The sequence below is a fragment of the Austrofundulus limnaeus genome, unplaced genomic scaffold (genome assembly GCF_001266775.1).
Source record: "Austrofundulus limnaeus strain Quisiro unplaced genomic scaffold, Austrofundulus_limnaeus-1.0 Scaffold430, whole genome shotgun sequence".
Taxonomy (NCBI): domain Eukaryota; kingdom Metazoa; phylum Chordata; class Actinopteri; order Cyprinodontiformes; family Rivulidae; genus Austrofundulus; species Austrofundulus limnaeus.
This window is the reverse complement of record NW_013952832.1, coordinates 12,073-26,754: the sequence shown is the minus strand read 5'-3', so window position 1 is coordinate 26,754 and position 14,682 is coordinate 12,073. Positions and strand designations below refer to the sequence as shown.

The window sequence follows — 14,682 nt, the reverse complement described above, 5'->3', positions numbered from 1 at the left end:
AACCATGACATTTATAAATGTATGAATCATATGGTGAAAACTGACTTAGAAAAAAAATTAATCTGTTCTTTTTTTCTTATAAAAGGGTAAATAAAACAAAAATATTCATGTAATTTTTGACTGTAACTTTACAAACAGCAGCCCATAATAGTCACATAGACAGACACGAGACAAAAACACTGATCAGAGTTTGCAAATCTTTTAAGACATTTGCTGCTTTTTGGTCTACAGAAATGTACAAATATTCATTTATTTTCTCTCTTTTTTTTCTTAATGTGCACCTGTGACACTATGGTGAAAAGCACTGGGGTGTCTGCCCTTAATGCACAGCCTTCTGGACAGAGCACTCAGCTGAACGGTTAAAAAGACAACGGGTCGTGGAGCCAAGTTAGCACATGTGACAGTCCTCCAGCTGGACCCTGGGACAGCTGCAAAACCAGGTGCCCCTGGAAGTTAATGGATCCCACACTGTAGCTTATTCATTAATAAGTACAGGGTGGGCGGAGTTCAGGTACGTTCTGATCCAGATGCTGTTTATTTGGGTCAGAACCCTTGGATCAACTGCCTCATTTTTTTTTCTCTTCCAATCACTTGGAAATAAGTAAAAACCCTGCAAAAGCTGTTCCTCTAAGGGGCTGTTTAGATTTGTGGCTAAATTCCATCTTAACTGTTGCATTTCAATCAGAATTAGCATTAAATACAGGTGTGAATGACCTTGGTGTGCACTGAAAACCCTTTCCGTGTCACCTGGACCACTTTTATCCACGTTTGGTAGTTTAAACATAATCTGTCCTGAGCCTCAGTGCAGAACCTCCAACTGAACTGATTCAACTCCACAAAAAAAATAAAAAAATAAAATAAAGAAACAACTCCTGCTGACTAGGAAAAATTAAATTGCAATTTGAGGAATTTTTCCTGAAGATTCTGGTGTTTTTTTACTTGTTTTTCAGAGCTAAAAGTTTAATAAAATTAGATCAAAATTCTTAGTTAAAAGCTGTTTTGTCAGGACTGTATTAAGCAGAGTGGAGCAGGTTGTAGTGTTGCAAGTTTTTTGTTTAATGTTCTAATAGTTTTAAACATAGTTGGACCCACTGTGTCACCAGAGGTGTTAAAGGTTTTCACATTTATTGCTGAAGTAGAAGTATAGACACTAGGGTTTAAAAATACTTTTTTTAGAAGTAAGTATCACTTCAAGGTTTTTTACTCAAGTGAAATTACTGGTTTTAAAACAACTTAAAGTATAAATAAAAATATATTTAAGTACGGAATATAAGTAAAATGTTATCTGAAAATGTATAACTCTAGTAAAGTAAACAACCAAAATTTATACTGAAGGTAATGAAGTATTTGTACTTTATTCCTTGACACCTCTGATGGTCACTGCATGCTATAATGTGCTGCATCTCACAGGACAACAGTCTAAGCAGCATTACATTAAATCAGTGTTGTATAAAGTACCTCAAAGTATTACTTTGGTACAAGTTAAAGTCTCCTCTAAGAACATTACTTCAGTAGAAGTCTTAAAGTATCTGATTTTTTTTTGTACTTAAGTATCAAAAGTAAATGTCCTGATGCATCTCAGTAATCCAGGTAGAAAAAAATCAAAAAGAAAAAATAAGTAGGTCCTCTAGATGGTTCTTCTTTAGTGAAACGTTTCCGCTCTCCTCCAAGAGACTTCTTCAGTCTGATGAGTTTCAGGTGAACTCAGCCTTATAAGCACTGCCTCCACATGGTGGACAAACAGGTTAGTCACATGCAAAAGAGGGCCATCGCCTAACAATAGGCTTGATTAGCTCCATTTAGTCACATGCAAAAGAGGGCCATCGCCTAACAATAGGCTTGATTAGGTCTATTGTTCATAGAGGGTCATGTGTCTCATCACCTGACTTATTGGTTTGGATGCTGCTGTTCTTAGGTGTCATGTTATGTGTATGTAGTGAGTGCAAGCAGGGCTCAAAGTCCCCTTGTTTTCCCCTTGAGTGCAGGACGTTGAGCCCCGCCTGCATTCACTACAAACACAACACAACACCAAATAACCACAGCATCCAAACCAATAAGTTAGGTGATGGGACACATGACCCTCTATGAACAATAGGGCTAATCAAGCCTATTGTTAGGCGATGGCCCTCTTTTGCATGTGACCAACCTGTTTGTCCATGTGGAGGCAGTGCTTATAAGGCTGAGTTCACCTGAAACTCATCAGACTGAAGAAGTCTCTTGGAGGAGAGATGAAACGTTTCACTAAAGAAGAACCATCCAGAGAACCTACTTATTTTTCTCTTTGATATCAAAAGTAAATTTCTGACATAAAATGTATTAAAAGTAAACGGTTAGGTTTCCCAAAATGACGTTCATTGGAAGGTGAACTTTCCAAAAAAAAAAAGTTTTTCTAAAGGCGTGCAGCTGCGATGGATTGTGTACAATTTGGTGTCAGAATGGTATATATTTATACTTCACATCCAGTGCTAATTTTATCTTTGTGGTTTTACTGTGGAGGATTTTACCAGGTTGAACTCTTCAGTCTTTGATCTGAGCTCTGTGGCGTCACTAATCATTGCACACTCCTTCATTTCTCCTATACTGCATCTGTTGGGTAGTTAAGCTTATCAAGAGATAACTACTACTAAAATTCAAATTCAAAAATTCGAACCGTGTTAAAGTCAAAATGATTGTCAGAGATTTCTGAACGTTTGACCAGTTTTACACAACCATCAGTAGACCTGCTTACATTTCTGAATGGATCTGTCTAAAGCATGGGTAAGTGATCCCAAATTCAATCAGAGTTGACTATTTTCACTTGAATCCCCCCAGATTAAACCACAAGTCTGAACAGCCTCTTCAAGAACAAGTATCTTTTAGAAAAGACTGAAGTGTGCAAAATGCAGTCTGCTGAGACCAAATCAAACACAACACCTGGCCATGCATGACACAACCCAAACAAACATTCACATAAGAACGCAGGCAGAGAGGAAATAAATACAGAATTTGACATATTAACATAACAGAGTTATCATATAAATTAAGACTAGATTGCAGCATGTTTAAGAAAGAAAAAACTGATAATCTCTCAGCTTGGGCGTTAATCTGAAAGCATTTCTCACGAGTTCATGCCAGTTTTACTGAATCACAACGAGTGGACATGCTCTAAAAGGGTTTCAGCTATGACTCAGCGAGCGAGCGCCACTTTGATCAGAAGAACAGAAGCGCAGCCGGCGTTTTACAGCGTTAAGCCTGATGTGGCAGCGTTCCCGATCCAAACACCACACACGGACCTGGGAGGCATCAACACACAGCTGCGAAACAGCAGACGTGTAAGGCCGTGACCTTGAGGCACCTCAACCCTCTCGGCCATGCACGGATCCACTCCATCGTCCTCATCCTCAGCTGGAGTCGCTCCTCCACACCGCCTGACCAGCAGTGATGGGCAAACCTTCACAGCAGGGACACGAAACGATTGTTTTTTTGTGTCCGAAGCAGAAAAATTGGAAAATGTTGGGAGGCTGGTTGGCTACTCAAAATTGTGACATTTTCTATTGCAGTCTTACTGAGTTCAGAGCTTTGCGGCCAAACCAAAGGGGAAGGAAATGGGAAATATTTTCTGCAGACTCCTTCATGAAGGCTTTTCACCAACTAACCACAACCAAGTGAGATGCTACCTATAGAAGCAGAGTTTGGAATATAATCAAAACTCAAACAAAAAGGGTAAAAAGGGGGAGATTTGATCCTTCACTTTGCCTTTTTATAAGTCATATACACTCAGTCAGCTCAACTTCCCCCCCAAATCAGTCTGTACAGAACGCCCATCGAGATATATTTTTCTGTTTCTTTTTTTAAATCAGAGAAATTGTCCACACAGATCGTCACAAGCCCATCATGACTACAGGAGAAGAAGGCAGGCGTGTCCATGATGTGTTGGCAGCGTGGAATGTGCGCACAGGTTGTGAGTCCGGGCCTCGCAGAACAAACAGCGGTCCGTTTGCTTGAACCGCCGCAGCCTCTGAGCGCAGGTATCTGTACATCGCGGTTCACCGTCTCTTTGTGGAGGAAGAGGCCGTGTGCTTCTTCTTCGCAGTCAGGAGACCGGGAGATGATGCAAAACAGGGAAATCTGAGGAGAGAAGAACGAGTCTTTAAGCAGCAGGGTAATGAGATGTAATAAGATGCCTGAGAGCAAACAAAGCCAAGCAAGTTTAAAGGTGACTTATTAACAATTCAAGAGGAGACTTATGCCCCTTTTCCACTAGTGTCGGTACAGTTCAGTACAGTTCCAAGCCATTTCTGTTAGGCTAGATTCATGGAACCGGCCCTTTTTTAATACCTACTTTGTCGTGGTTCCAAACGGTCCCAGTCGACACCAAAATGCGACGTCAGAACACCGTTTGTCACTGATTGGCTAGGGGGTGGAGTCACTGGTTGCATCTAAGCTACCTTTACAAGAACAACTCAAGGAGCCATTCTTTTCAATTGTAGCAGTGACATTAGTTGTGTTTCATCCAATTTTAATTCAAATTTTTAGCAAATTTTTAAAAATTTCTGAACTTATTCGGCAAATGTGTTTCCATCTCTCATTTTGCGCATTAACTTTTTTTTTACGAAAAACCCAAAAACCACCTCTACCATCACCCAAAACACACCCACTGGAACGGACTGGAACATCAATGGAAAAGCACCCGAACTGACCCATTCCAACACTGACCGTACCGACACTACACTAAGTGGTACTAGTGGAAAGGGGACATTACACGGGAAGGCTGAAAGTTTAAAAAATGGTCAGGGGAAAATATTCAATTTAAAGCAGATTGTTTTTGTTTGTTTGTTTTTTGTTTGTTTTGTTTTTAAAGATGAAATAAAAACAATACCACAAGTATAATAAATAATTCTGTTTATTTTAATCTCCTTTTTGAGTTGCTAGCATCCAGCTTCTGGTGTCCCCGGTAAATTACCACACTTCACAACTAAGTGAATTTTATTTTCCTGACATTTTCATTTTTACACAGCTGCCAACCAATCTTGTAATTCATGCCTGTTTGTTTGCCAGTGAATTTTATTGAATCTCCAAGAAAGTCAGATATAAAACTGCAACTAATTCACTTTTGAACCTAAACTGATTCAAGATGGCCACCACAACTACCTGACCTTAGCAAACACAAAAATGGCCTTTTGTCAGAAACTAGAGTCATATGAAATACATCCTCTGAGCGTTAGCAGATCGTACATCATCTATTGCAATGGTTCCCAAACTTTTTATCTTCTGACCTATAAAATATCCATGGCAAAAACTTGTGACCCCAAATATTACTGGTCTGAGTACACAAACTTTGTTAATAACCCTAAAAAAACACAGGATTTTTCACAATCTAAACAGTTTGTACACAAATATAAATACTTATTTATACTTATTTTGTGTTTTTGTAGTAGTTATAAAGAAAATATTACATCAGCAATTATTTTATTACCCTTTAAATTGATTTCTGGAGATTATCCAAGGTGCTTCATGACCCATAATTGGGTCCCAAGCCCAACTTTGGGAACCAAAGTGCAGTGGTTCCCAAACTTTTCAGCTTTTGACCCACAAAATAACAGTAGCAGAGACCTGTGCCCCCAACTATTTTTGMATGATAAACATTTGTATCAGGTCAACTAAACATGGGCATAGTAAATATTTTTATACTATATTTATCCATTTTAAATACACTAACCTCACTCCTTTGTAACAACTAAGGGAAAAATGTAATTAATTCAGAAAATCTTTTCAGGAGATGTTTCGGGACCCCACTTTGGGAAACACTGATCTATTGCATCAACTCATGCCAAAACAACTAAAACAGATTATCTCTTAACATAACATGAACTTAAACAAAAAAAGCTGTATTTGATGAGTCAGAACAGTCAGATCAACATACAGAGCGTGTCTTCTGACCCCATTAAAAACTTCTGAGAGAAAAAAACCTTAAAAGAAGGAAATCTTGTACAAGTTGGAATTGTTCCCCTGGGAAAAAGAACTGAGAGTGTTTCTTTTTTCTCACCCAGCTTCAGTCTCTTTCTGTGAGGTCTAACAAACTTCCCTTTCCTTTCATTCCTAAACACTCGGGCTTATTTTCCCCGTTCCTCCACATTTAGTCTATTCACCACATTCAATAAGTGGACTGTCAGTCGCCATGACAGGCAGGCAAACACAAAAAAAATTTGGTATTAAAAATAGTGGCAGGATTATTCACAGAGGCGTTCTTTCAGAGACGAGTCGCTGAAAAGGAAGGGGAACGATAAGTCGTGAAATATATTTCCTCCTGTGAAGAGAAGCAACATCACAGCGGCGCAGTAGTGAAGCTGCTCCGAGCCGTCTCCCGGCGTTATCAAACAGGAAACGCGCAGGAGCCGGACAGCTGAGAAGTCACTCTGCTTTGCTCTCTTATTATTCTCAGGAGTCGAGCTCTGCCAGCCGTTTTTAAAAGGCAATGCGTAGGGGTGTTCGTGTGGGGATCGAGTGATGTGATCGTGACTCTGCAGCGAGCACAACGATCGGGTCTGCCGACTAACTACCCGTGCTCCACATACGTCTGGCCTATTTATCATCAGAGCCGGAGCGCAGGGTTAGAATGAGGCCATTAGGAGAGAGATGGAAGCAGAAGAGACTGTTGAGTCGAAAAACAATAAATCTTCAGAGTGAGGCTATCACAGATGTGTGTTTGTGTGTGTCGTTCATTGGAGTTAGGGCTTGGCCACACGGCTTTAAAATGTTTGACAATATGTGTGTTTCATATCAGTTGATGTCAATAATTATTTATTAGTTTTTGTTTTACCTATTTGAAATAAGGACCAGGAGGGATCTCATTCATAAATTCCTCTTGAGCTGTTGGACTTATTTTATCCTTTTGTCCATGTTGTTCTTTTTTCATTTTTAGGCAGTACAAACTTTTTATCTTCTGACCCACAAAATATCCATGGCAAAAACGTGTGACCCCAAATACAGTATTACTGGTCTGAGTACACAAACTTCATTAATAACCCTAAAAACACAGGTTTTTTGACAATCTAAACAGCTTGTACACAAATATAAATACTTATTTTTACTTATTTTGTGTTTTTGTAATAATTATAGGGAAAATATTACATCTGCAATTGTTTTATTACCCTTTGAGATTATCCAAGGTGCTTCATGACCCATAATTGGGTCCAAAGCCCAACTTTGGGAACCAAAGTGCAGTGGTTCCCAAACTTTTCAGCTTTTGACCCACAAAATAACAGCAGCAGAGACCTGTTCCCAGCTAATTTTGGATGATAAACATTTGTATCAGGTCAACTAAACATGGGCATAGTAACAATATTTTTATACTCCACTTATCCATTTTAAATATACTAACCTCACTCCTTTGTAACAACTAAGGCAAAATGTAATTAATTCAGAAAATCTTTTCAGGACCCCACCTTGATGTTTCGGGACCCCACTTTGGGTCCCGACCCCAACTTTGGGAAACACTGCCGTAATGTTCTGGATTGAGTTCAATAAAATTATCAACATTCTATTTGACAAAATCTCCCTTTATATTGATCGTGTGTCTTTCACAATATATATTGTTATGGGATTTTTTTCTCAGCCATAATTGGAGGACGCTTTGTTATTGAAATTATGGACAATTTTTAAAATAATTATTATCCATTATCGGTGTGGTTTTTAAACATGGACTTTAGGGGTTGGAGTTTCAAACGTTTGCTGAATAACCTGATTCTCAATACAGAAGAAAATTCAAAACATTACTCTATTAAAACCACATCTTAAGCTTATAACATAATTAATGTTGGCCTAAAAACACAAGCAGGATTGGACTTTCTCTGCAAGCAGCATTTGCTTCAATACACCTTCACTGTGTGGAAAAAAACAAACAGGTGTGATTCACACACAAAAATAACACAGCTCTAGAATTACAGAATCAAAATTGAGAAGATTTGTAAACTATTACAATTCAGGTGACAAGAGATAACTATTATGCTTTTAGACATTTGAAGACTCTTGCAAAGGTTGTTTGTAAACTAGTCTCAGTCCAGTCAGACAGCAAATTCATGTTCTCACTTCCCCTGATGCCTCTCAGTCCCCTCTTCTTGCAACTCGTGATGAATGGTTTTTGTAAATGTGTCAGTCTCGAGCTGCCTACTTCCTACCAAGTGTAAAGACCTCAACATTATCAATGGTAGGCAAATGAGTGGATTAACCTTGCAAGGGTTTTGCAGCTTACTACTGCTCAATTGTCTAATTGGCAGCTCCCTATTTTTCCCACTCAGAGAGGAACCTATCCAAGATGGCGACCAAACTGAAATGTCAGCTCCAACAGACGGCATCAGTCCGTAGGGCGTCTCCGTATGGTTTCTGTGCAGCAGGCACATCAGTAAGTGATAGAGGCAAAACAAACAAGCCTTAAACTTTCAAAAGTTGGCTACATTTCACTGAAAATCAACCCAAGAAAGTAATGTCATTCCATGGCAGGACAGCAGCAGTGAAAATGAACACCTGAAACGCTAACATGCTGGAGCCGTGATTATGTCCTGTACAGGTGGGAAAGTTTCAGAAAGTTAGCTTGTGCTACAGGTTGATGTTTTTTAGATCGTATTTTCAGTGATTGATCACTTTGTACTGAAGCCAACTGTTTATAATTTTTGTTAGTTTAGAAAACAGTGTTTCTTAGATGCGCCATTATCAGTTGTGCTAACGTTAGCTAGAGCGCTAAGTGCTATCATAATAAAGCACTGAATTATAGTAATAATCCATTCTTTCTCGTCTTCTCACATTTTCATTTTCATTTGCTGTGGGAACGTTACTTTTTAAAGAGACTGGATAATTGATTGGAGACAACTAGCATAGATGGAGGGCGTCACAGAAATAATTGTTGACTAATATACCATCCATTCATCCATTTTCTGTACACGCTTCTTCCTTTTCAGGGTTGCGTGGGTCACTGGTGCCCATATCCAGCAGTCACAGTGCGAGGGGCGGGGTACACCCTGGACAGGTCGCAAGTCCATCACAGGGCCACACATAGAGACAAACGAGACAAACAACCATTCACTCTCTCACTCACACCTAGGGACAATTTAGAGTTATCAATTAACTTAACAGTCATGTTTTTGGTCTGTGGGAGGAAGCCGGAGTACCCAAAGAGAACCCACGCATGCATGGAGAGAACATGCAAACTCTACCCAGAAAGGTGCCCGGGCCAGGATTTGAACCGGCGACCTTCTTGCTGAGAGGCATTAGCTCTACCAAATGAGCCACCATGGTGCCTCTAATCAAAAAAATAGTCGTAGATTAGTCGACTATCAAAATAGTCATTAGTTGCAGCCCTTATTACAAGCATCGTTTAATTATACACTGTCGACAATGGAAAAGGCAAGGTTCGGTATACAGTTTGAATGATGTAGGTTGAATAAAGTTTACTCTTAAGCCTGTTTCAACCCAGAAGAACTTTGTTTCCAGTTTACATGTGTAATCAAACTTTTTAAAGGAGACCAATTATGGGTCCTAGAAATTGTTATGGTATGTCTGTGGGCTATCCAGACCATGTTCATTCAATTTAATGCACAAAATAATTCTCAGATAATAAAATTTCCCATTTTCTAGTTCTGCCTGCTCTGACTTCCGTTCAGAAGAGCTGTTTATGTTAATGAGCTCTGTTGGTAACGCCCTCCAAAAATCTGTTGATATTAACTCCGCCCTCCAAAGCCAGCGTTTACGTCAGCATGGTTAATAATAGCAGAAGCTCCGTTGTACAACCATATGAGCCCCTGTGAGACCCAGAGGCAGAGTCGGTCACAGCTTCTTTCTTTTTTTTCTCTCCCTCCTCTGCTCTGCGCTCACTCTGCATGCTGTTACTAGAGCAGGGAGCAGCAGCAGTCAAAATACCTCAGAAACTAAAACAAATAGGCTTTAACAAGGCTTTAATAAGCTAAACAATAGAGGTACATGAGAAAACGTGTTCATAACGAACGAAAATAAATAAATAATTAATTTGTGTCCATGCCAGTCTCAAACCCTGGTCTCCTGCTCTCTGGTCCAACACTCTACCCAGTGCCCTATTAAAGTCCTGTTGTGAAATGAGCTGTGCATTGCACAACAACAACTGTGACGGCTTTTTATACTGAGGAGGAGAGGCTTCACCCGGGGGTTGCTAGGTAAGGGGCTGAACGCAGGTTCCGGTGGGTTGTCGTACGGCTTGTGACATCACAAAATGATGGAAGTATAAAACTTGTCGTTAATATACATTACAAATACATTTACTTACAGTAAATATGCCCGTGGGTGCATTTTTTGGTCCTAGGACTGTTTTTTTAAGAAGTACATATCCAAAGTTGAGTAAAAAAACCTTTAAAAAGTGAATTTTGCATAATAGGTCCCCTTTAAATGTTGCATCCTGAACAAACTGATTCATAAGACATCAGAACTACAGGATACATGAGGTGTTGATCTTACCAAATGGAGAGGGTGCAAGTTGAGGATTTGGGATTCAAGCTGGTAAATGTTTCCATGTACTGACAAACGCAGTAGGGATGAGCGAGTATGGAACAGTAGTGATGCTGTTCCATGCATCAAGCGTGGGGTCATAGCAGTCCAGAGTTTTACACCGCTGTGTGCCAAAGTATCCGCCCACTACGTACAGTTTATTTCCTGATGCTACAGCTTGACAGCTCATCCTCTTGGCAGTCACATCACCTACTTTAGTCCACTGGTAGTTCTCACTGCTGAACTTATAGGCCGAGCATGCTGAGAACTCTGTGTCACCACCCATGACAAAGATCTGGTTTCCCAGAACAGCAGCCGCTGTGTAACGCCACGGTTGGGGGCACGATGCTGGCACAGTCCAACGGTTCTCCTGTGGGTCGTAGCACTGCACCTTGGGGAGTTTGTCATGGGTGACACTGGTGCCTCCAAAAGCAAACAGCTTGAGCTTTACACTGACCACTGCTGCATTGCTCACACCCTCTCTGAGAGGTGCCACCATGGTCCACTTGTTGGCCACCGGGTCAAACTGCTCCACCTGTTTGAGTGAGACAGATGGAGAGGCCGGGAGACAGCCAGTGGCTGCAGTGTGTCCTCCCACAACATAGAGGCAGTGTTTGAGCTCAGCAGAGCCATGACCAAACCTGGCAATGAGCATGGGTGCCGCCTTCGACCACTCCTCATGAACAGTGTCGTAAACCCAGACATCTTTGGACACACCGTTCTCTGATCCTCTCCCACCCGTGATGTACACCTTGCAGCCGATGGCGCAAGCGCTGAACTCCTTTCTGGGACTGGGAATGTCAGCTTTTGGAATAATCTCTTTGGCCTTCTGATCTACCAGGTATAACTTGTCACACATGAAAGTCTGCCCGCCCAGAAGAAAAAGAGCGTGGCTGGTTTTTCTTGGTCGAGCACAAGGACTGTTGACGACACCATCGTTCTGGAGGATCTTCAGCTTGCAGCGAATAGCTTCATCTACCAGTTCCTTGCTCTTTGCCTGGGCGTTGATCAGCTCTTCTGTTGAAACATTCTCCATTAGGAAGATGGCAGGCAGCAGTGCTAGACGGACTGTTCTCAAGAGCTCTGGAAGATGGCAGTGCCTCCTCTCTAAGTCATAGTTGATCCAATTAAGGGCAGCTTCATACACCAGTCTCTCATCTTCTGTCTCCAGCTCCTCATGTGATAAAAGCTGCACTACCATATCTTTGGGCAGTTGGAGGAAGTCCTCTGTCTTGCAAATGGCAGGGAAGTTGTTCAGACACATGCCCCAGGAGAGCTCTGACAGCTTTGTACACTGGTGGGCGTCAGACAGCAACAGCATGCCAAGACAGTTGGACGGGTGAAGATTCCTCTCCAGGAATTCGGCACAGGCGTCACGGATGTCCTGAAACTCCAGCATGTCCCCGGCCTCCAGAAGTGACTCTGCATTTTCCTCGTTGATAACAACTCGTGATGAGTACGCATAATCAAGCAGGAGCTCTAAAACCTCTGGATGGATGGAGTCTCTGAAGTCCACCTCACTGGCCTGGCTCTCCCTCAGCCCGCCGCTGAACATGGCCTCGAAGTAGCGGCTGCACGCAGCCAGCACGGCTCGGTGGCAGGGGAAGGAGCGGCTGCCAGCGTGAAGGAGGACATCTGTAAAAAGCCTCTGCTGCCGCAGGGAGTTGAGGTGCATGAGGACACTGTCGGCGTAGGAGGACTTGTGAAAGAGATAGATGTTCATGGAGCCAGTGCTGGCTCTGGATTTTCGGTTCTCGTGGACACACACAGACATTTTCATTGAATCCTGCAATGAAGAAGAAAAGAAAACATCTTTTAAATTGATTTGATCATTAAAAATAGAGAAAGAACAAGGTCTAAAACACACCATTTATCTTTGTTTGTCTTACAAAACTGTAAGTCATTACCTACACTTTAAATAAATCCGATAATTGTTGTTGAAAATTAGGCTAAATTGTGTTTTTAGAGACTAGATCGTTTGTCATCATGGTTAGTCACAGAGAGCAGAATAATCAGCTAATTTGCCTAACAAATTTCATTCTAAGCAGTGACTGCTCCACATGGAAACACTGAGAAGCTGAAGCAGAGAGATTGAATCTTTCTGTGCAAAGAGACAGTAAAAGATGAATATCTTGAATTTTCTGAAGACAAAATTACAACACTCACTAAGTGAAATAAAAAAAAATGATTAAGTGAATAAAACGACAAACGTTATGTTGTGAATATGAGGACCAAGGATTAACTTTCTTTACTCTGAAACTTTACCAGCCTCGGTTCTAAGCAGCAATTATCCTTCATTTTCAGAGATCCTCTCATTTACAAAATAGCGTCACTGAGAGCTGTTTAGGAAGTGAGGAAAGAGACGATATTTAAAGCATTAGCTTTTAGCGACAACTTAGTTTGTCTGTTGGCAAAATACCTCATGAACCACTGGATAGATTTAATAAATCTCGTTAGATGTACATCTACAACTCAACAGCTTTTGGAGTCAACTTGAATCAAGAATGGCCACCACAACTAATCAACCTTAGCTAACACAATAATTGCCATTTCTATGATAAATGTAATGCTCAGAAGGGTTTACAAGGTTTGACAAAAATAGCTGTAACTCTGTTATAAGAGAATTTTAGTTTAAAATGCTGGAATAAGAGTTAGCAGGTATTATGCACTCTTTCAAGGATTGCTCGGGTTTTCATGAAATTGTGAAAACATATTTTAGCATGTTTGTAGCTTCCTTGTCAGAAGCAAACGTCTGCAGCGTGTGCTGAGTTCATACCTTGACTGTTGATCTGAACTGCAAAGACTAGAATAACCACGAAACTATTTCAAAACACCAAATTAAATCTGACTGTGCGGACACCTGGGGGATTATCAGTTTTGAGAGTTCAAAGGTCTTTGTGTGTCATCAGTGACTCCTCTCTAACTGAGCTGCAGAGGAGGGGACAGTTTCCATTTCCTATAAGTTGCATCATCTGCTGAAAACTCCTCCGAATGCAGAGAAAAGGAAATGCCTGTAGGAAGACAGGCAGGAGACGGGAGGCTTCTGATGATCCATGTCACTTATAACTTTAACTTTACATCACAATGAAGTGGAAAACTTTGAACTTTTCCTTTGAAGTTCATGATGCACAAAGAAAGTAATTCTACATTTTTCAGCTGCGACCATTCGGTTTTAATCAGGTTTTCATAACCACACAGCTTCCAAGTGAATATTAAAATCTGCTCCATAAAACAGTGTCATGCAATGTGGCTTTGAACTCAGATTTACATATTAATATTCACATGTAAAACATAGCACTGCTGAGCTTAAGTGCAGCCTGCCATTGTGAGTGAAATCATTTCATCATTTTATTTTCATTTGGACTAGGGACGCATCAGACAGCCAAATTAAACAGTTTTTAAAACAACCGGCGTCTCCTTTATGGGAATAAAAGTGGCCCATTTTCAACGTGCACAGTTTGCCAAGTGTTCTCGCTATTATCAGAAGAGTCGAGTTGTTGTTTGTCAGAAGTTTATGAAATACAAAACTACTCGCAAGCCTTGCTCAACAGGATTTATTACATTCCAGAGGAGACAAATGGGGCTATATGTCATCTGGCATCCGCTCTAATGACAAGATCCTCTCATGGTTTTTCACCTTCACACACACACAAGTTTGTATTTCTATTCTTATTAGGACCTTGTATTAAATGTCCATTCATTTCTGTAGCCTAACCCTGACCTTTACCCTAAACCTAACTATTACCACAATTTAAAAAAACAATAATAATAAAATAGTAAAATAAAACATGCATGTACATACATGTACCAAATACAGGAGAAAAACACAACAATAAATAAATAATAAACCATTAATTACAACATAAAATTTCCAGCTAAATATAATGTAAAACATAACTCATGTTCGAAAAGGGAACAGGAAGAAGCAATAGCTTATCCAGTCCTGTTCCTAAGACTTCATACAAATTTTAAACCAGTTACAATTTCCTCTACCATCTATAGATCAGAACTTAACATTAACACACAATTTAGAATTAACACAGCAGGCAAAATGGTCTTCCATCATATTAGGACCAGACTTTGGTTCCTAAAAGGACAACTGGTCCTGACAAGGTGGGTGTTTATACCAGAAAATGTCATAAAATTGTAATAAAACCAGGTACACACACACACACACACACACACACACACACA

General features: G+C 40.5%; 1 protein-coding gene across 1 annotated transcript in view; it reads right to left on the bottom strand.

The window, feature by feature from the left end:
- Window positions 1-2,964: 2,964 nt before the first annotated feature.
- LOC106529253 (ectoderm-neural cortex protein 1) overlaps window positions 2,965-14,682 on the bottom strand; it is a 19,735-nt gene continuing 8,017 nt past the window's right edge. Inside the window, exons 2-3 of the mRNA XM_014024608.1 lie at window positions 10,459-12,274; window positions 2,965-4,107 (exon numbers count right to left, since the gene is read on the bottom strand). Coding sequence (XP_013880062.1) covers window positions 10,493-12,268 — 1,776 coding nt within the window. The 5' untranslated portion in view covers window positions 12,269-12,274 and the 3' untranslated portion in view covers window positions 2,965-4,107; window positions 10,459-10,492. The remainder of the gene's footprint in view (window positions 4,108-10,458; window positions 12,275-14,682) is intronic.